Consider the following 21,801-nt stretch of genomic DNA (forward strand, 5'->3'; position numbering starts at 1 on the left):
CTTCCTGATGGTGCTGCTAGACCCCTTTTGCATTGAAAGAGGACAAGCCACTATCCCACTGGCTCCCTTGGGCAGTTACATCATGTGCATGGAGGTCTGAAATTATAATAGACTTTACTGCATGAATCCCAGACTGGTTTGGGTTGGAAGGGACCTTAAAGCTCATCCAGTTCCAACCTCCTGCCATGGGAAGGGACACCTTCTACTAGAGCAGGTTGCTCCAAGCCCAATCCAACCTGGCCTTGAACACTGCCAGGGATGGGGCAGCCACAGCTTCTCTGGGCACCCTGTGCCAGCGCCTCAGCACCCTCACAGGGGAGAACTTCTGCCTAAGAACTCATCTCAATCTCCCTCTGTCAGGTTAAAGCCATTCCCCTTGTCCTGTCCCTACAGGCCCTTGTCAAAAGCCCCTCTCCATCTGTGAAGACACAGGATGAAAGCCACAGTCTGCATGCTCCTCTCGATGGACTCGCACCCAAGAAGTGAACAACCTGGTCTCAAAATATCTGATGGGAATACAGCACAAGCTGTAACACAGCCTGCTCTGGCCTGGGACTGCATGCAAGTCACTATTTTTCCTTAAATAATCATTAAATATCTCAAATTGGAAGTGACCTATAAGGCTTATTGTGTCAAACTCCCTGCTCTGCACAGGACCACCTAAAACTAAATCATATGGCTAACAGTGTCACCCAGGAATATATATAATGATACATTAAATTATATATAGTATGTTCAATATTATATATTCTATATTACAGGCTGTAATATGTGTATCATTTGTCATATACTATATAATACCTATATATAATCAGTAGAAATATAACACAATGTAAGATTACTCTCTTACTCTTAGAAATCTTCACACTACAGTAAATATCTGCTATTTTTCTACATCCTTTTACTCTTTTTTGTGCTTACACTGACAGTCACAGGTATCTCGGGTAGCCACTGCTTTCTACTCACAGCTTTAAGTGACAGTGTGCTGTTTGTGCAGAACTGAATAGTATAAAAGCCACATGTAAATAAGAAGCATGCAAGCAGGGTTGCCCTCCTCTACTCGACCCTCTATGGAGGCAAAAAATGGACTTTCGACTGTCTCCTTCAATGTAAAAGCTGCAAAATTCATAATGGGACTTCCTTTTTGAATAAATTCCATATTACAAGTAAATGTAGCAAGCAAATGCAACAAATACTTTGCCTTCACGTAAGATAGTGAATCAGACCAAACATCTGTTCAGGTAAATGTCTTGCTTCCTACAATAATGTCTAAAGGGTAGCCATGGGAGTGTGTAAGATTAGGACATATATGTATTAAAGGCCTACAGAATATTCTCTCACCCTCCAGAAACATGCATTTTAGGGTTTTCTTAAACCAGAAGACTGCATTGGTCCTCCCTGGACTTCCTTTCTGGGAATGTTCGTTTGCCCTTGAGCACATACAAATGTCCCATGTTCACAATGTTCTACGGCAATGGGAAGAACAGTCATCTTCTCTTTACTCTGAGAGTGGCTTTTGTTGCCCCCTACTTCTCCTGTTGTGGAAAGCACATTAGCATTACCTTTGCAATGCCTCTCATAACTTGAGAATTCTGTCATTATTTTATTCCCCAATATTTTACTCCTTTCCAGATTAAAGTGTTCTGTTTATTAGGGTTCTTCTGCCTGAATTGCATACTTGTCATTGTTCTTCTTCAAACCTTTTCCAGTTCTACTATCTGCCTTATGAAGCAGTGGGACAGCACACGTGTGCATGGGGAATTTTTACACCTGGATTTTTATCACCATTTCAGACTAATTAAAAGCAAAAAACTCCAATGACTATTAAAGGTGTTTTTAATAGTCAGCTCAGACCCAATTGCTCTAAATGTGAAATGAGGTTTTTGAAGAGGTTTTTTGTTGGTGGTTTGGGTTTTTTTTTTTTAATCCTGGTGCATCACTTCACGTTACCTATGCTGACCTTTAGCTTTCATTTCATTTGACACATAACGTAACAACATCCTCCTGTAAGCCCTCAGTGAGACTGAAGATTAAAGCCTACTATGAAAACAGAGTCTCCTTGTTATTGTCCCATTCCCAAACACTTAGGAGTGCTGATGAGCCCGAGTTCAACCCCTGCAGGACTTCCTGGAAATCTGAATATTTAATCACATCCTGTTGCCTACTCTGAAAAATTCATTTCAAGGTACAAGGACCATGGAGATCATCAGAGGCTGGAGCACCTCTCCTGTGAACACAGGCTGAGAGAGCTGGGCTCGTTCAGCCTGGACAAGAGAAGGCTCTGGAGAGACCTTAGAGCACCTCCCAGTGCCTAATGGGGCTACAAGAAACCTGGAGAGGGGCTTTGGACAAGGGCCTGTAGGGACGGGACAAGGGGGAATGCCTTTAACCTGCCAGAGGGGAGATTCAGATGAGCTCTTAGGCAGAAGCTCTTCCCTGTGAGGGTGCTGAGGTGCTGGCACAGGGTGCCCAGAGAAGCTGTGGCTGCCCCATCCCTGGCAGTGTTCAAGGCCAGGCTGCACAGAGCTTGGAGCAACCTGCTCTAGAGGAAGGTGTCCCTGCCCGTGGCAGGAGGTTGGAACTGGATGAGCTTTAATGTCCCTTCCAACCCAAACCGTTCTATGAGTCTATTATTCCATGATAATACTCTCATTGACCACGAAAGCCTAGCAGTTTCAGTACTGAAATATATCATTCATTTCGATATAATTTTGGACTAGAAAATGTTATAATGTTTTTATTTGGTTCCATTTAAGTGCATTTCCCACTCTCAGGCTTTAGCATAAACAGGAATCAATTGTTCAGCAATAACTCCATGACTTTTCCTCCGAACAAGCAAGGTAACAAGGTAGCTTATTCCCTGTTCTGCAGCTCTGTCCTCAATGCTAAAGGCTTCTGTTGAAACCTCTGCAAACTGCAAGCATAGAATTCAAATATGCTGAACAAAGTGTAAGTAGGGAGTGTTCACTCAGCCAAAACTGGTTGTAGGTTTAATTTCTGCAGTTGCATTACTCACAAAACTTATGTAATTAAACACTGTAGCAAGAAAGACATGTACTACTGCATGTAGTTATGGTTTACATAGCAACATGAAATATTTATAGCTGTGCAGTTACAGTTTACCTGTCACCAGAATGAATTCGCTTCATGGAGACATCACACTAAGGACAAGTGAAATTTCACTCGAAAGTCCCCTAAAACAAAGAGAGAAACCATGTGTTAGCAGGAGATTGCTTTTGTCACTAACTAGAATAGTCAGTTTTGTGTTCATAGTCAGAGAGGTTGAGGAATCGTTTTTACTGAAGACAACCAGGTTTACAGCTGATGGGTAAATCTGCAGATTGCACCAAGTCTCTGAATTATGTTTTGTCAGTAAGTGGAAACTAATGGTGTTTCCTCAGAGAAAGGCACTTCTATACCTCCACAGCCTATATACTGTGGCAGAAAGAAAGGGGAAGGGCAAGGGCAAGGGGAAGGGCAAGGGGAAGGGGAATAGAGAAGAATAACAGGAGAGGAAAATGGAGAGCAACTGTGGAGCTGTTCTGTGTTCTCTGCTCTTACATTCTGGGAGGAAGACAGATTACATAAAGATAATGAACTTCAATGCTATGCTGTAATTTTACATGTATTCTTGTGAGGCAGTTAAATCATTAAACAATGAAACTGATAAAAAAGAGTGATATCAAAATTTACCAGTGTTGCAAATAATTTCCAGGGAAGTTCCTCTCTCAGTTAATGTAAATAATCAGAGTTCTACTGAATTCTGTGTGTCTTCACCTTCCATCTTTCCAGACAATTTTAAATCAGTGATTGAAACAGCAAAGTTTTGTGCATTTGATCTCACCTGGAATTCAGAACCATGTGCTAAGATCAAAAGTACCACAACATGGGGAACAGGCACTCCAGAGTGTGGGAGGTTTGACATCTCAGCCTAACAAGCAAAGACTACCCAAAAAGTGGCAATGAGGCAAGAGCATGACTGAACTCTCACAGCTCAATGGGAATTGAGTATTTCACTCAAGTCTGTATGGAACCATGTAGGATTCACAGCCTGGAAGCACTGGCTCAAGAGTAGGCACCCGCAACTTTGCTTTCAACTTTCTCTACAGCCCCATTCACTGGAAAAGTGGCAGTGAATCCAAGTGCCTGCACTATAGCCACTGCACTCATTCCCTACACCACGTTGGTTCTTACTGCACCTATCCAAGAAACAGGAGGCACAAGGTGAATTTCTTCTTTCTGTAAAAGCAGAATAACCCACATTTCCCATCTTCCGAGAGAGTGTTGTAACTGCCAACCTGTTCTGTTAGGAGTGGGCATTACTGCAGAGCAAAGCCAAGTCCACCCCATTGTTTCTGAGGACTTTAACCTACAGGGCAGCATTAACCACATTCTGAGAACATTTGTTGGATGCAATCCCTTGGGATCACGAGAGGAGATAATCACATTTTTAGTGTCTAATCTGATTTACCTACTGAGAAGCTCAGGGAAGGCAAGCACGTCATTTGAGAGCCTCAGGGGTCTATGCACTAACCAGCTAAGTCTTTCCAAGATTGCTGTGTCTCCGGGGACTTCAGTAGCTTTAAAATAAAAGAGAAAGATGACAACTGATGGTAGTGCAGCACAGACACAGAGCTCCTATTGCTATTTTAGGACCAAATTTAGTCCTCAGATTTTTCTGCACCTTGAATCTTTATTTAAAATCTTTCAAATATGAAAGACCACATACAAATGCCACCTGTTATCTGGGCTGGATGGGAGGTGATATTTTTGGCAGCACTGAGTTTTTAAAGAACTTCTTTATATCCAAGATTCCTCAGTATTTATTTTGTAGTACTGTGTCCGTGACCTCTGGGAGTCTTGGTCTGAGAACTTTCTGCCGTGGTTTTGTTTGGTATTTTAATTAACATTCAGTTTCTTTCTTGTCTCATGGAGTCACACTCCTCCCACTCCCCAACTGAAGTTTGGGTTTCTTTACCCCTTTTTGGAGAATTTACTATCTGACATGAATTCCCTGAGCCTCCAGATTAACCATCCTGGTACATTTAAAGCCTGGAACTTAAAAACAATCAAATGAGCAATAAACATAGTGAAACATGGCACTATCTGAGAATAAATGTTACATTGATGGATCAGCTGGAAACATTTCAGGAGCTGAATGGAATTTGTTCTCATCTCCTAGTGGCAGTCAGTGATTTTTTTTCCAAGAGAATAAATAGAGAATTATTTGCTAACACTAGAAGGCTAAAATATACCCATCTATCAAAAAGTGATCTGCTACACTACACTGCACTTTAATTTTGTAGAATGAAAGCCACTGTTCCTCAGGATATTAACTCCTCAGAAGTGCCACTCCATACTTTGTTTATTCTTGCACGTAAGGACGAGCGCAGGCTTTAAACAGAGGCAATCATCCTTTGTTTTTCTATGTGGAAGACACTGCAGAATTCCCTTCATGAAACAGCATATGGAAATAAGAAGCATAACTTCAGAGTATCCAGAAAAAGGAACAAAACCCCAAAGGGCTGCAGACCACAGAACCACTTCACCCACAACAAAAAGATGAAAAAGAAATAGACTCCAGCAACCTGTGCTACATAACCAGATATTTCCATTTCAGTCTGATCCTTTTTGAAGAGCCAAAGTTGTGCTCTAAACAAGAGACTTGTTCTTTACCAGAAACAGCACCCAAAGAAAACCAGAGAATGCTGTACATCAGGTTTACTACCCTTAAGTTTGTTAATTGCTCTGACTGCATCTGAAATTACTCCATGTTTTACACTGCTTACTGGTCTTGCTTTTAAGAGTTTCAAGTGACAGTTGAATACTGTGAAATGTGATTGCAATTGTAATAAAAATAAAAGCTATACTTTCAAAACATTGTCTTAAACATCTATTAACAGATGCTGATGGTTTGCCTTAAGGTTAAAATGGATGCATTCAGCATCTGTTACCGAGCCACCATGACAGAGGTTAGATCATTATATTTGTGTTTAGATTATCTGCTGTAAACGCATCCGGGTGACTGTGCTGGGATTAATTTGAGGAAGTCTGACATTTGGGTACTATCATCTTATTGTTATCTGCTGCTCACAGGGTTTGTTGGCAATTCCAGAACTACCTCCCCCGTTCAACTAAAGGGAGGGAAATAAGAAAACGGAAAAGGTCAGACATCTGAAGTAGACTTCACCATGCACTTAATAGTTACATCGCAAAAATGAACGGAATAACTGTAACTGCAGGCACACCAGCTAAAGGACAGAAGATCTTTTTCCTTTGTGGTGCAAACACCTTCTCGCACAGATCTGATTCTTTTCCCAACTGCATGACATTTCCCATTCTCTCCCAAGATGCCAGCAACCCAGCCTCTAGCTACTTTACTAAAACAACTAGTTTTGACTTCTTGTGACAGAACTGTTGCATCACATTCTAAACACTTGCTCCTTCTACTGTGATAAATCTTCAGGCAGATACAGAAGTGCTGGAGTAGCTCTGGGGTGCTGGGGCCACATACAGGTTTACAGCATTATGTCTGCTAAATCACTAGGAAACAAAATACTGCCAAATTTTCATCCAGCCTTTACTGGGACATGGTATTATCCCACATATAATTAAATGCAAAGATTTTCTGACTCTGAGGTATTCAGAGCACAAAATCTTAAAACTACAGGACCCGAATAGGTGTACTATTACTGGTGTTTTCTTTCTCCTGATGCCAGTTACATCACTCTTGGCAATGGGAGTATAAAATATTTGTAAAGTACAGATTATTATAGCTGAATGGAGTTTACCTTACAGCAAACTGGAAGCTTACCTGCCTGTCATGAAATCCAGAAGCAGTCATGCTATGTATGTCACTTAGGTAAATCCGAACCCTGAAGTCTGAAAACTGCAATGTTTTGTGTGATTTTGACTCCCTATCAAATATCCTCAGCTTCCAAAACCCACTTTGCAACAGGAGGCTTTTGAACAGGCACTCAGTTCTGTATGTGTTAACCAATCCATGCTACATTCAGGGCCCTTTTACCTTTTAACTGTGACAATTTAATGTGAACAGATGAAACATCTGGATCCTTTAGTTTTGTTACTTGCATCCACAGACCAAAAACTGCAGCAGAGCATTGTGTACCTTTAACAGAGTGGGGTGGAGATAACTTGTGGCTATTATAATTATGCTGATTTAATGTGGGATTTTTTTGTATGCATGAATTTTCTCACATGTTGTATAGTAATTCCAAGGGACAGCTTGAGACAACTTGTCTATGGAAGTGTTTTTAATGCCAGCCAAGTCCATTCCTCTCATTGCATCAGCTACAACAGAGGTGGGTAAAGTCCAGGTTTGCAAAGTGATGCATTTTGGCTGGGATGGTGCCATAGTGAACATTTAATTTCAGTGTCAGCTTTATAAAACTTCAAATCTGAATGATTTGTCTCTGCTGTTTCTTTTCTATTATAGTTTCCACTGTGGCCTAATGACTTTAACAGTCAACAGAACCCGACACATTTAAGGGCTCTAATTTTCACTTCCTTCTGCAGTTTTACAATGCAAAACCAAATTCTGAGGTGCTTACGAAGTCCACAGCAAGAATAAGTTTTAATATAATGCAAAAGGATTCCAGGAATGTGCTTGGTCCAAAAGTTTCAATGTCACTGAAACCCTAATCTTTAGAAAACACTGGAAGATGAACTTTGACTGTATAGACCTTTAAATAAAAATAGCATTTTTACTAGTGTATTCTTCCCAAGTGCCTGCTTCTTCCTAGCATGTTTCCCATCCTAATACTGTATGTTTTTGCAGCTGGCAATTGACACTGCCAATGAGCCTTTATGTTCAATGTTATTGAATATATTCCCATCAGAAAGCTATTTTTACTATACAATTTCAGTATCTTCTTGAAGTGTCTTGCATATAATGTTCACATTTTAATTTGCATTTTTCCCATAGGATAAGTAGATAAAGATTCAAACAACAATATTGAAAAAATTTCAGCTTGTTTGCTGAGAGAAAGGATTTTTATAGAAACCACTTTGTTTTACAAAAAAAAAAAAGAAAAAACGCAACTTTATGTTTAAGATGGCTATTACTTGAGATAATCAAGAGAGCACCATCATAATGGGACATTTGCATTTAATTTTAGCAGTATGGGAAAATAACACGCTCAGTTATCATTATAAATGGTAGGATGAAAAGTTCTCAGAGTACTGGCCCATTCTATAGAACAACCTCTTCAATAGCTACAACTGGCCCTTCAAGAGGCAGCTTGTGCAGAGCTCCTATGAACACAGGCTGAGAGAGCTGGGCTCGTTCAGCCTGGACAAGAGAAGGCTCTGGAGAGACCTTAGAGCACCTCCCAGTGCCTAATGGGGCTACAAGAAACCTGGAGAGGGGCTTTGGACAAGGGCCTGTAGGGATGGGACAAGGGGGAATGCCTTTAACCTGCCAGAGGGGAGATTCAGATGAGCTCTTAGGCAGAAGCTCTTCCCTGTGAGGGTGCTGAGGCACTGGCACAGGGTGCCCAGAGACGCTGTGGCTGCCCCATCCCTGGCAGTGTTCAAGGCCAGGCTGGACGGGGCTTGGAGCAATCTGCTCTAGTGGTAAGTGCCCCTGCCCATGGCAGGAGGTTGGAACTGGATGAGCTTTAATGTCCCTTCCAGCCCAAACCACTCAGTGATTCTAGGATTCGTGTGCACATGCCAGTTTTTCATGAAACCAGCAGTTCCTTGCCTGGCATTACATGCTGTGGCTAAAACCATGCCACCCAATTTTCCCTTCATGTTTCAGCAGCATGCTTGCAAGGAATCACACTTTACATAGTTCTGTGTTCTACTGTCACAGTTGCAGGGGGATGCAGTGGGAACCTTCAAGCCAGAAACACCAGCCTGTTCTAGGGCACAGGACCAGACTTTGTGCCAAGGGCATTTGAGCTCAGTGCTCTCACAATCCTTTCTAGGTGTTCATACATACTAAATTCAAACACCTAGCAAGGTGGAATCAGTTCCACCTGAGTGTACAGCAGTGACATAGACTACAAATGGTTTAAGGCCAGGTTGGACAGAGTCTTGGGCAATCTGGTCTAGTGTAAGGCGTCCCTGCCCGTGGCAGGGGGTTAGAACTGGGTGATCACAAGGTCCTTTCCAACCCAAACCATTCTGTGATTCTATGATTCTTTACTTTACACTTAAAATCTACTTTGCTCATGAAACTGTAATCAGCATTTTGTCCACATCACTCACAAAGCTCTCATAGTGTGGGATGATTTACAGTGTTTGAAGAGTAGATACCATTTCCATAGGTTTGCTCATATGGACATACCTCTACTGCTGCACTTACAGTGAGATCTAAGTTTCCTTTCTGTTATAGTCTACTAAATAAGCACAATCTGTCCCTTCCTCTGGACTGAGAAAATTTTTATTCACAGACAAGCAGTATAAAAATACTGTGACCTCTTTACCAATCTTCAAGCCAATACTTTCTGCTGAATTGGAAAAATAATCTTATGTGGCTACAGAAATAATGTTTGTGTTCTATCAACATTGTTCCTGCCCAAAGCTGGATTATCTGTTTCACATCCATTCAAACACAGGAAGGTTATAACAGGGCAGACAGCAATCTGGACTTTATTGGCTGGGAAAACTGACCTCATAAATCTGATTTGATACATCTGTCCTTTCGGCTGTCTGCATATATGCCCATGCATCCAGTTGGCCATGTGCCTGCTCAGTGGTAGATCAGCTTCTGTGGCTACTGCACAGAGGATTTTCCATTTCCCCCCCTCTGCTACAATAATAAACATACTGAAAGAACTGCAGGAAGGAAGATATGTTTATATAGTAGCTTGTAGGAGCTTAAGAGAAACAATGTACTGTGATGATCAAGGGTCAGGAAGCCATTCAAACTACCTAGAGAGATGTTGGTTATGTCTATCTGCTTCTGTAAGCAGACGCTGGTATTACTCTCATTGGCACACTTTGTCTATGAACAGAGTACATCATAATGTTGCAGGCCATCTCACACTTCAAAATACCAAACTTTCAAAGAGATCAAGTTTCAAGTAGGGAACGAAGGATCAAAACTAGCACTGTGTAACTACAAAACAGGTACTATGATGCAACAACTACTTCAGGTACATGAATTTGCATTTACCAGAGCAAAACATTCCAGTTTACCACCAAAGACACCTGAAGTCTGTAGCTCTGCAGCACAATGCAGATACATAATGGTGAGTTTCTTGAAGGGAGACACCAGCAATCCCCTTTTCCTCCAGTGTTCTGGCCATTCCATGATTTAGGACTATCTGTACAGGCTTACACCATCAGTTTTCCATCATTTAATATAATTAGTGAATAAAAGAGTAAGAAAAAAAACGAACCTAAACTCCACGTTTCACTCATTGCCTTTTCAAAATGAAGACTGTCAATCTATAAAAAGTCCCTGTACCAATAACCAGTTTTAAAACAGCTCATACTGGCTCAAGAACATGTTTTCTTCTTTCTGTTCACTTCCACTGGTCTCTAGGAACCCTGACGTGAAACTTCAGAAGTGCTGCTATTATACTACCTGGAAAAGTGACACTATATGATAGAAGTAGGAACAAACTAAAAATCGAATATTGTCATTTACAACGTTTCTATCCCACCTTAGATTTTCTTTTTCAATAGACACACAGGTAATTTCATGACTGACAAACCTTTCTGTTCCAAATGTCTGATTTAGCTGCTAGATGCATATAACAACAGTAAAATACATATCTAGGAAGCCTGGCATCTTTACTGATTGATGCTTGTTTCAGGTAATGTCGTTTAACCTCATAGCAGGAGAGCAGATTAGCCTCCACACTATGGATGGATTTGCAGTCCAGCTTAGAAGGAAAGCAAGTAAGAACAGGCTCATGCTATTGATCCAATTTTCTCCTATGTGCTGAGAGGATGCAGCAGTTAGATCTGATTTTACAATGAGTTCGGTTCCCAATAGCTCTTGTAGTAGTGCAGGGTAAGATAAGAAAATCATGGGAACAGCAGCTGATAGAATAATCCACCCATTGATTTCTTCTCCCTGCTTACTCGCCGTGTGTTAATTGCATGTTGTGGTTCAGCACTGCTTTCAGCCTGTGCTTCCTGAGTCAAGTACAGTACAAAGTAAAGCAATGGGAAAAATCAAATTCTTGAATTTAGTCCAAATGGAATTGGACAAAAATAGACTCAAAGATTCTCATTGCAAATTTGACTCTGGAATGAAGGTTGTGTTGGTTGGTTAGGGTTTTTTTTTTTGTTGTTCTGGTTTGGGTTTTTCTCCTTTTCACTCGGCTCTTCTTTGCAATAAGGGCAATGTCAAAGGAGAATGCTGGGAAAGAGAAATGTTCTTGTTCCCAGCAAGCAGGTTAAAAAATTAAAGGAGGTGGAGGTTTTGAAGAACTCACTTTTGACACAGAAGTCACAGAAAAAACTTAGCAGACTGGGATGAGTTGCTGTCAGTCACCTCTTACATAAATACTTTGCCAGTCATACTAGAACTTGGTTTGCTGTCTCTCATCAAAGCACTATGTAAATGCTAATAATTTTAATGCTGGACATCTAAAGGCATGACAATGTTAAATATAATCCTGAAAGAAAGGGAGACATTTAAAAATAGAGATTTCCACTCCAACACTGGGCAGAGCCTTTGCATGCCCTGCCTTCCCTGGGCTTAAGTTAAACTTCAGACAAGTAATAGCATTTCCTGCCACCTTGGGAACATCCCTCTTTCTTTCTGCTTTACCTGGACAATACCTTTAAGAATCTAGGAGTTCAGATTTACAATTATGAATGATTATTTGTTTGACAATTTACTAAGACTATGGATGATCAACTCCAATTCAGCATCTCCCTATTCTCTAGCATTTCATGCAAACCACAGGTAATGAATGTCCTGGTACAAAAGCATTTGGTTTCATTCCAAAAGGACACTGTGTGACTGTAGAAGTTTTCAGCAGTTCAAGTGGCTGAGGAACTGACAGGCCACATGTAAACAGTAAATCCATGATGGAACAAAACCCCTACCAAAAGCTTTTCACACTGACCACGACACTGTACAATGACTTAGGACTAGCTAAAAAGCTGCATGCATTAAATCAAGCTTAGAGTGAATAAGGAGGCACTCTTTGAATATCCTTTAATTTAATCTGGACCTCCAGAACTCCTTAGGAGCTGTCGTTCTTTATAGGAAAACATTAAGCATATGTATTACATGAGCTTTGTAAGTTTGAGTTCTGCTCTTACTATAGTAACACTTACAAATCCTAGGTTAATTTCCAAGCAGAATTACTTTACCATTCTGACGGCTTGCATTTGGAATGATACAAATTTTGGAAAGGCTTAATGGAATGACAAATGCAATGTAAAATTGTATTTGCATGTCCTGAGGAGAACAGTAAGAAAAGGAAACCCCAAAATACCAAGTCTCCCTTCTTGTATAATGCAGAATAGTTTGAAGACATACTGTGGTTCAGCATTTCAAAAGAATCACAGTATAGAGAGGAGATGGATGCCAAGACACACAGGAACTCATACAGCACTAAGCCTTTTACACTTGGATATTCACAGAGAAGCCAGGCATGATGCTACTCACAAGGCAGCTACACGTCCATGCCTACTCACTGACTGCATGGTCTTTCAGATTACAGAATGAGACAAGAGCCTTTAGCAATACTGATTTATCTGCACATTGTTCTAAACAGCAACCATAGATAGGATGGACAGTCAGAACTCCTTTTTATGGAAATGACTGCTCTAGTCTTGTCTTCAGGTTTGGAAAGAGGATATGAGGTGTGCATTGCATTAAGAAAAGCAGGAATAAGATCAATATCCAGGCTAGAACCAGTAACTCACTCATTTGGGGATCTAAGTGGGGTTCTTCCTGCCACCCAAAGAGGGCCCAAATGAGTTTCATAACCTGGGCTCAAGATGACCTGGCCAAAACACATGCCTTCTGCCACTGCTTCCAGAACAACACTCTTATTGAAACACTCTGTACTTCTTCCCCAGACCGAAGGCAGTGCTGGGAAGATAACAAACCCATTGATCCAGGCACAAAATAGTGATAACTGCTTCATCCAGTTCTTCAAGAGCATGCAGAGTAAGTTTTTGCTCACTGAGCACGACATGATTGCATTATATAAAGCTGCTGCTAGCAGTATGAAAACAATATTAAAAGTTTAACTAAGACAATGTGTTTCAGAAGAATTTGCTTTCTTTGGAGCCGGAGTGTCCCCATAAAAAGGCATGATCTGTACTAGATTGAGCTGTCCAATGATCTGCAAATGCTGCACATTGTGTCCTGGAGTAAACCCTGCTTTCTTCAAACCCAAATTGGTTTGGGTTTCTCCTGTGCATGCAGAGAGCATTTTCAACTAATGCTACAGCTGCATGTCTTAAACCTGCAGTTTGATTTGTGAGCTTGACTTTCACAGATGTACTTTCACTTTATAGTACTGTATGTCTAATGACAATGCCACAGGATACTGGGCAGGGAGTGTGTGAACGCGTCCCTGAAAAGCAGAGCTAGTTCCATTTTCAAGGCTTGATCCACTACCCTGATTTGGCCAAAAAAGGGTTTTTTTTTCCCCCAGATTCCTCCCTCTTCCTGCTAGCCTGCTGAAAATACTATTATTTATGGTGATCTGTGCAGCATACAAAATACCATTCAGCAGTTTCTCCCTGTGTCAATGCAGACTCATGGTTAACTAGCGGCTTCCTGCTTCTCCCACAAGCCTCTCTCCCTACCTCTCTCCCCCTCTCTCACCTGGCTTTCCACCACTACTTCACCCCATCCTTTGCATCTCTACTACAGCTGAACTATTAGTAAATATAGTACTATATTTACTATATATATAGTAAATAGTACTATTTCTTCTTAAAGTTTTGTATTGCCAATTCTCTCCCACCTCCCTGTTAATACCTCTGGTCCCACACTGGCACACAATGCAAGAAAGTCCAGGATGCATAAAAGTGAGTCAGTTGAGACCTTCATTCCTGCTAAAGGCTGAGGTATTTTAATTTTACAGACTCTGAGAAGATTTACCCAGCAATACAGAGATGAAAATCATGGTGAAGATGAGAAAATGTCTGTGTTATTGAAAGCAAAACCCAGTGCATGTTACAGTCCTACCAGGGATTGACTCTGCGCCTAGTTTTCCTCATAGCAAAACTGAAAAGCTGTGCCTTCATTCAGTTCTCAACTTGGAATACTTCTCACACACAGAACTATGCCTTTTACTGCAGAACAACTTAACATACATAAGCCCTCCCACACTGACACAGACCAAAGGTAGTTCTGGCCTGGAGTTCTGTCTCCAACAGTGCCCAGAAGATGTGTAGAAAACAAGTGCAAGAAACAGGGCAACTGCAGAGCAATTTACTCCTTGATATACCCTCCCAGTTTACTGCCTTTTTTAGTAGTAAAAACAAGTTGTAACATTGGCAGAGAGTCCCAGCTTTTTAGACTTTCATCAGTTCAATTGTTGTTACATAATTCAGAGTTCAGGTCCTGGAAGACAAATACAATATAAAATACTTTCAGAGCATTGCTTTAAATGCAATCCTTCGCAATTCTTTTCAGCCTTTCCCCCAAAGCCTCTTTAAGATTTATCACTAAAGACAAGAAGATACTGGACAGAGAGATGGTGAAGAGCAAGTCCATCCTTGGAGTCTTCTTGTGTCAGGGCAGGATCTCCCCAAATGAGCACATTCTTCAGGCTGTTTGAAAATGTCCCACCCTCAATAGTCAAATGCATCTCACTCCAAGTTCAGTGTTAAGTTATGGTTCCTAATTTCACAGCAGGACTTCCTACTACATCTTTTTTATCTCCTCCAGATAATCTGTAGGGACTAAAGCTGAGTGGAGAAGCAAGGGTCAGTCATAGCTAGACACTGACATTTTTCCTTTGTGTGTGTACACATGTGTATGTGCTTGTGTATGTGGACATTTTCACTTACATTTGTGGGGATTGCCTGTGGGTCAGAGTCTGATAAACGTTGCATTCAATGCAGCCATGCCTCTAGGGAGCCCTGCTGCTGTATATGAAGATTCAGCAAGCCTGAAAGAAGGAGAAATTGTGATATGATCACATGTCATTTGCCCACTAACATGGCAAAAAGGATCAGATTATAATACTCGCCCCCTGTGGATATAAAATCCCTGAAGCATCTGCCAACTCCCAGAGGTCATGAGCAAAGTATGGCCATCCTGGCAAATTATTCTCATTATCTCAGCATGCATTATGCACATGTGATGGAGCCAGACTCTGACAAGGAGGCATAGTTTCTATGAGAGCATGGTAGAAAAGTGGTAGAGAGCAAGGACATGAGGCCTGTTTCACAGATCAGAGCAGAGAGGAACCATTCTACATCTGAGTCTATACTCCCCAAATCCTTGGCAGCAAGCAGAGGAGCAGTGCTGGAAGCCATGGCTTTTCAGGGAATGTGCAAATCACAGCCTTACTATCCAAGTGGTGTGTCCAGACCTCCTGGAGAATGGTCTCATTTCATGCTGACACTGGGTGAGGGAGTCTCTAAACAGCTATGAGCTGGCTAACAGTGCTAATACCCCCCAGAAAAGGATACCATTGTCAGATTCTGGATCTTAGAAAGATTCATGCTAGCACAGTGTTAGTAGTGTATAACCAGTCAAAAAACCCAAAACAACCCAAACCAGGGAAGCATGCACCTTACTAGCTCTTGAAATGCCCCTGTCACAGAGAGGAATATGAAAGGGACACCAGACCACGTGTTCATTATGAAACTCACCAAAGGAGCTTCTGTCCACAGAGAGAGACCTCACACAAAAGTCCATCCACACCTTGTGAGTTCTGACTGACAAACTTCATGGTTTCCAAGGAGAATTCAGACTCCAGCCCAGGTCTTGGTTCAGCCAAGTGCAGAAAGCCACGTACTAGGAAAAATACTTCCAGCTACTAAGCAATGTATCTTAAAACCTCTTATCATCTTACAGAAGAGCATGGAATAAACATCTGAGGGCTGATTTTCAAAATCCATAGTTCCTTTATAATTTTAAATAGCATTTATGCTCTTGCTTGACCCTCACTGCTAACCCGTAGCTGAGTGTCAATAATAGAGGTATTCCAACAGAAGTGCAGGCCTTATGTAGTCCAGAAATATAGTTACTCTAGTTAGTTATAGTTACTCTAGTATCAATATAATTACTCTATAGTTACTCTGTCTTTCCAAACAACTATCAGGCAAAATCTCTGCTGAATCTGAAGAGTAATATAAAGTTTTTCTTATAGCTCTGCTCTGTCTCTATGTCATTGCTATTAGAATTATATCCTCTGTCTGCAACAGCACTTGAACAATCAACAGACATTTGGTTTTTGTAAGCTCAGGCTTTTGAGATGTTCTCATTTATAGTAAAATGGTTTCTTTCTACTACATAACTAATCACAAGTGAAAGAAAGGATGCATACCACTTCCTTTATCCATTCCATAATAACTGAACATTTCTAATCAGCACTTCTTTTGAATTGTGGTGTATTGGAAATGCCTCATGTACAAATCAATGTTCCAGAGCACCCAGGCTACATTCTGTATGTATGGGGGTTGGACTAGATGAGCTTTAAAGGTCCCTTCCAACCCAAACTATTCTGTGATTCTATGATTCTCTGTGTTATCGACTCAACTGTGAAGCCATGTGGCAGAAATGGTTAAGAAAATATTCACAGGAGACTGAGTCCTACAGTAAATCAGTAATGAACTTGTTTGTCTGACCTATTTGTTCATGACCCAAAAGTGCGTGTCTGCTTTTTGCTACTAACTTCTATCATACACATAATACTATCAAGTGATGCTACCCAAACTAACAAAGTAGACCCCTTAATCCCTATATCAACTTGTTCATTTTTTGTAACTAACCCAAGAAGAGAATCTGCACTGTGATCCTACCTCTTGATTAACTCAGGCAAGCATGGTTAAGCTTCCTCCAGCTGAGTATTAAGGGAAAAGTTTAGTATCTCTTTACATTCAATTTAGCCCTAGGAAGAGAGGTCTGAGACAAGATGATGCAGGATAGCTATGTTCTATTTTCTGGAAATGTTTAAAATTGGAACCGATAAATATTCCTTTAGGTAAAACAGACGCTGTCTCACAGTTTGAATGCCTCATCTGAGATGTTTAACGCTTTCCCTGTATTCACATCAAAGCTAAGGATCTAGGGGAAGTGGGTTATTTTTGATACATCTGTTTTCATGTAGAGACAGTATTACAAGGAAGTATTGAATGTAACTGTTCTCACACACACAGGTGTCTCTGAAGACAATCAAACTTGTTAACCTTATCCCATCCCCATATACTTTCATGTGATCTCTGAAAACCATCTCATGCTCTCTGGGCACTTCTCAGTGACCCAACACCTCTCCAAAATGTCAGGATTTAGGAACAGCAGCGGTACTCACCTGTGTTACTTGCAAACCCACAAAGATTTCAGCAAGAAATGAGGACTTTCATCATTTTGGGCACCTTTTTTCCTTGAAGAGTGTTGCTTCTAAACAGAAAAGCCCAGCCACTTCTTCTCAAATGCCTTCCCTCAGCCTTTCAGCAGCACAAAAGACACTGACTCCAGGAGGAATCCACCTTCAGTCCTCAAGCCCTCTTACAACCTTAAACATCCCACATGAGCATAAGGCACTTTTTTCCTACATTGTGCCCCCTCCACCATCCAACTTACCTGAACAGAAGTGCTGATGCAGAGAAAGAGACTGTGATGATCCACTGTTGCTGTTGTGGGGCTCAGGGTAACTCCAACCTCAGCCCAGCAGCCAGGAGAACACAAAACATTTTACCAGTAGTCATCACTCACAACAGCACCACTCTTCATTTTGGTCAGAGCACTCTTGTTTTCCTGCACTGCGCACTACATGGCAGTACTCAGGCATGCACTGGGCAGATTTACTCTTATGGGGAACTGGAGATACTGTTTAAGGAAGCTCATACAAGAGAACATGGGAGACTTGAAATTATCATAGTAGAAGCAGAGAAAGAAGTGGATTTAAACCTGTAGAGAACTAGGATCCATTAGTTCTGTGCTCACAGAACTTCTCTATATGCAGCTGCTTCACTGATTCCAGAGCACTTACTAGTATTACAGAATCCTGGCATGGTTTGGGTTGGAAGGGACCTTAAAGCTCATCCAGTTCCAACCCCTGCCATGGGCAGGGACACCTACCACTAGAGCAGGTTGCTCCAAGCCCCGTCCAGCCTGGCCTTGAACACTGCCAGGGATGGGGCAGCCACAGCTTCTCTGGGCACCCTGTGCCAGCGCCTCACCACCTTCACAGGGAAGAACTTCTGCCTAAGAGCTCATCTCAATCTCCCCTCTTTCATCTTTTCTTTCCTCAGTTTAACATTACCAGTCCCTCTCTGTGTATGCAGTGACCCACCAAAGCAAGAAAATCCTCAGCTCATGGAGGATCACAGCTAAGCAACCATTCATGTAGTAAGACTTTTCTCTTTAAATCTGGTTCAGACCACTGCTAAAAGAGAAAGATCTATGACCTCTGTACAATGCACATCTCAGAGTATAGTAGCCCACCTGGGAGCAGGCATTCTTCCGGGCACTGAAACTGTGCCTGTAGGGCAACACCTACACCAAAAGCCAGGAATGGTGTGTGTTTGGGTTACATGGGAACCGAAGAAAAGCCAGTGCTTTTTCCCAGCTTGTTCACAGCTGTCTGGCTTGCTTGCATCAGCCTGCTGCTGTAAACTCCAAAGGTACAAGAAGAAGGTACAAGAAAAGGATTTCTTCAAGACAGAAATAAGTGCTCGTACAAAGATTAACTACAAACACAGTATATCATTGATCACTGTGCCCAAATGAGGTTTTGAGACCACAGTTTTAACGAAAAATGAGTCAGCTCTTGCCAAGAAATCAATTGCAGAGATGCGAAACACAAGGGTGCGCTAACTTTTAAGTAAAGGGAAAAAAAACAAAGCATGTCTTTATATCTCTGGTTTGATGCTCTTTGCTGCACTCACAATGGGCTATAATGTGCTTTCCGATTTTCCAGCATGAAGTCCTAATCTGATGATATTCTAATGAAGCGAGAAAAATGCCCAACACAAGAACAGCCTGGCAGTTCTGCAGTAAAACATGAAGCTAAAGCCAGGTCCTGAGGTCAAAGTTTTACAGGCTGACCTTTTAGAAACTCTGCTGGCTGGCTGTGTAAATGAAGACATCATACTCTGGCCCGTGACTGCTGTCATGCATGGAAAGCAGTTGTCTGTTAGAAAAATAAAGCAATCTGCATAGAATCATAGAATCCCAGACTGGTTTTGGTTGGAAAGGACCTTAGGATCATCCAGTTCCACCCCCCTACCACGGGCAGGGACACTTTCCACTAGAGCAGGTTGCTCCAAGCCCTGTCCAACCTGGCCTTGAACACTGCCAGGGAAGGAGCATTTACCACTGGGATGCAGCATTTACTCCTGGCAAATTGGGAAAGTAATTTTAGCATTTGCATCAAGCATTTTGTGCTGCAATTTCCTGAAGGATATTTCAGGCAATTTTAAATGCACATCACCTTCAAAAAACCAGTTGAGCACTGGAGCCAGTTATCTTTTGACTGGAAATAAATTTAAGGTTTGTCAACTAGTTATAATAAAATATGAAGATGTGCTTGCTTCAGGTTCAGAAAGAAGCATATCCATGTGGTAAATAAGAAGCATTATTATCTCCAAGCTACTTTGCTTTCTTGCTCCACACCTTTACATAGTACCTTCCACACATCCTTCCCTTGCCCAGAGGATTCTAAAGACAAGGCTCTCCCGATGGCTGCCCTCTTCTGGATGGAATCAAACAAGTTCCATGATTGCCACACAGATAAAATGCTGTGGTCTGCTTTTCAACGGAGGACGATCTAAATTCTTTCCTTATGTCTGTGTAATCACGAAGGTTACACTATGCCAGAATGAGAACTATGAAATTCTAAGGGGCTGCTTCACAATTCTGTACATAGTCAGCCAACATTTGTATTAGAGTTTTTAACCAACATGCTTTTTTTTCCCTGGCATCTTAAGAAATTTTTCGCTTTTCCATTTCTTTCCTATATTTATCAGTGCTTAAAACCACATTGTTGTTTCCTTGTAAAGTACTTAATCCTCCTCCCCATACATAATGGGAAACATTTCCATACCTCTTTGTTGCTTAAGGTAAGCATGTCAAACACTGAGTATTATGTCTGGAAGGGTTCTTATATAATCTTTTCCTCTGCCCAAGTCAGGGTCAAACATTTCTTTGCTACTCTAGATCAGCATTTGGCTGACCTCTGTTAAAGCCAGCTGATAATGGAGACTGCACAGTCCTTGCAGGGAAACCAGTCCACTGCTTCACCAGTTAACTATTAATGTTCCTGGAGGTTTGTTTATAGACTCCTGACACGAGTAAAGGGCTCTAGAGATGATTTTCCGAAGGACCCATTCATCAAGGAGCATGGAGTTTCTTTCTGCGAGCTCTCATCTTTAAACAGAGAGCAAGGATTCAGATGCAAAGTAGAAAGGCTGAGGACAAAACATTCCTTAAAGAGGGTTTCAGTTCTTGACAGTGGAACCAGGAAGTTGGAGGTTTTTCTCAGCATTCTGTATGCACAGTCATACCAGCGCACACTTTGAAACTTTCACTGCACATCTGTGCATCACTGCATGGTCTAGGCACCACGCCAGAGGCTGAATTCCTGCGAGTCCATGCAGCTCCCACACATTTACAGCACTAGGACCCAGAGGGAGCTTCATTTCTGTGAGTCAGTGCAGCTAGCTGAGCCGTGCGAGCAGTGAATGAGGCTGGAAAGGCAGAGGGAATGTGAATGGCTCTTCTGGCTTGGAAAAGTGTCCACGGACTGGGGTGCTACGGACTACAAACCAGCTTGGACAACCCTCCAGATTCCCGGTACTGCCGGCATCCAGTGCCGCTGCTCTGAGGTGAGTGCCCCACAAGAGCCAGTGTTCACAAAGCAGGAAGGCGGCTGTCGCACCAGTTGTGGAAGTTTGGGATCTTCAAAATTAGCCAGTGTGGTCTTGCTGTACAGTGATTTTCACTCTCTTGAGGAGAACAGAGCAGATGGCTTTGAAATACGGCGTGCTCGTTGCTTAAAAATAGCATTTACAAGGAAAGCATAGTCTAGGGAAACTGAAAATTGCATCTAACGCAGGTTAAACTGCACACACATCTGGAAGGTGTTCATAAAACATTTGTGCTTAAGCTTAAAGCTTGAAAACCATCTTTAGTAAGAACAGCTTAATCTTAGAGAAATGTAAGTATTGTTCTTATTCTTTTTATGAAGATATATGATATATCTTCATATATGATATATGAGAACTTTTTTTTATTTGCATCATACAGCAGTCACACCTATATGAAAATTCGTTACTGTCTTTGTTCTGAACATTAAGGCTTACTTAACACTTTATTTCTTTTTCCTCTAGCATAATTCTACTCTAGATAAGAACTCCTTTCTTTCTTTACTAATATAAATAGGAATTCTGGTAAATCAAAGCATGACTGGCCCAAGGCAGAAACCTTTTAGCTATAGGCAGAGCAGTAGTTCACTAGAGACTGTGTATCCTCTAGGATGTCCACTTGGAAAAGCTTACAGACTCCCTGCTGCCTGCCTGCCAGTGATGAAACTGATAATGTTTATTGGTTTATGCCAGGTGATAACACTGTTTTATCTGATGCACCAGGCAGAGACAAAAATGGGGACCCCAGTCAGGGAGACGGAAGGAATTTGTGTACTGAGAACAAAAAGTGTTTGTGCTGTAGTT

The 21,801-nt window shown here is 41.5% G+C and overlaps 1 protein-coding gene and 1 long non-coding RNA gene across 8 annotated transcripts in view; one reads left to right on the plus strand and one right to left on the minus strand.

Annotated features, from left to right (window-relative positions):
* Positions 1-2,721: 2,721 nt before the first annotated feature.
* The window catches only part of LOC115602295, a 111,978-nt gene continuing 92,898 nt past the window's right edge, over positions 2,722-21,801 (minus strand). For 3 of the 4 annotated variants that reach the window (XR_003989641.1, XR_003989640.1, XR_003989639.1), the window contains exons 6-8: positions 15,781-15,925; positions 14,971-15,071; positions 2,722-3,194 (exon numbers count right to left, since the gene is read on the minus strand). This is a non-coding gene — a long non-coding RNA (uncharacterized LOC115602295). The remainder of the gene's footprint in view (positions 3,195-14,970; positions 15,072-15,780; positions 15,926-21,801) is intronic. The other variant, XR_003989642.1, reaches the window with a different exon arrangement.
* Positions 18,312-21,801, plus strand: part of NGF (nerve growth factor) — a 37,283-nt gene continuing 33,793 nt past the window's right edge. For 3 of the 4 annotated variants that reach the window (XR_003989638.1, XM_030473266.1, XM_030473265.1), the window contains exon 1: positions 19,812-20,958. Coding sequence is in view for 1 of the 4 variants with exons in the window: in XM_030473264.1 (XP_030329124.1) it covers positions 20,815-20,958 (144 nt within the window). In the remaining 3 variants the exon portion in view is untranslated. Of the gene's footprint in view, positions 19,160-19,811; positions 20,959-21,801 lie in introns of those variants that run through there. The other variant, XM_030473264.1, reaches the window with a different exon arrangement.

Source organism: Strigops habroptila, chromosome 18 (genome assembly GCF_004027225.2).
Source record: "Strigops habroptila isolate Jane chromosome 18, bStrHab1.2.pri, whole genome shotgun sequence".
In the NCBI taxonomy this organism is placed as follows: Eukaryota; Metazoa; Chordata; class Aves; order Psittaciformes; family Psittacidae; genus Strigops; species Strigops habroptila.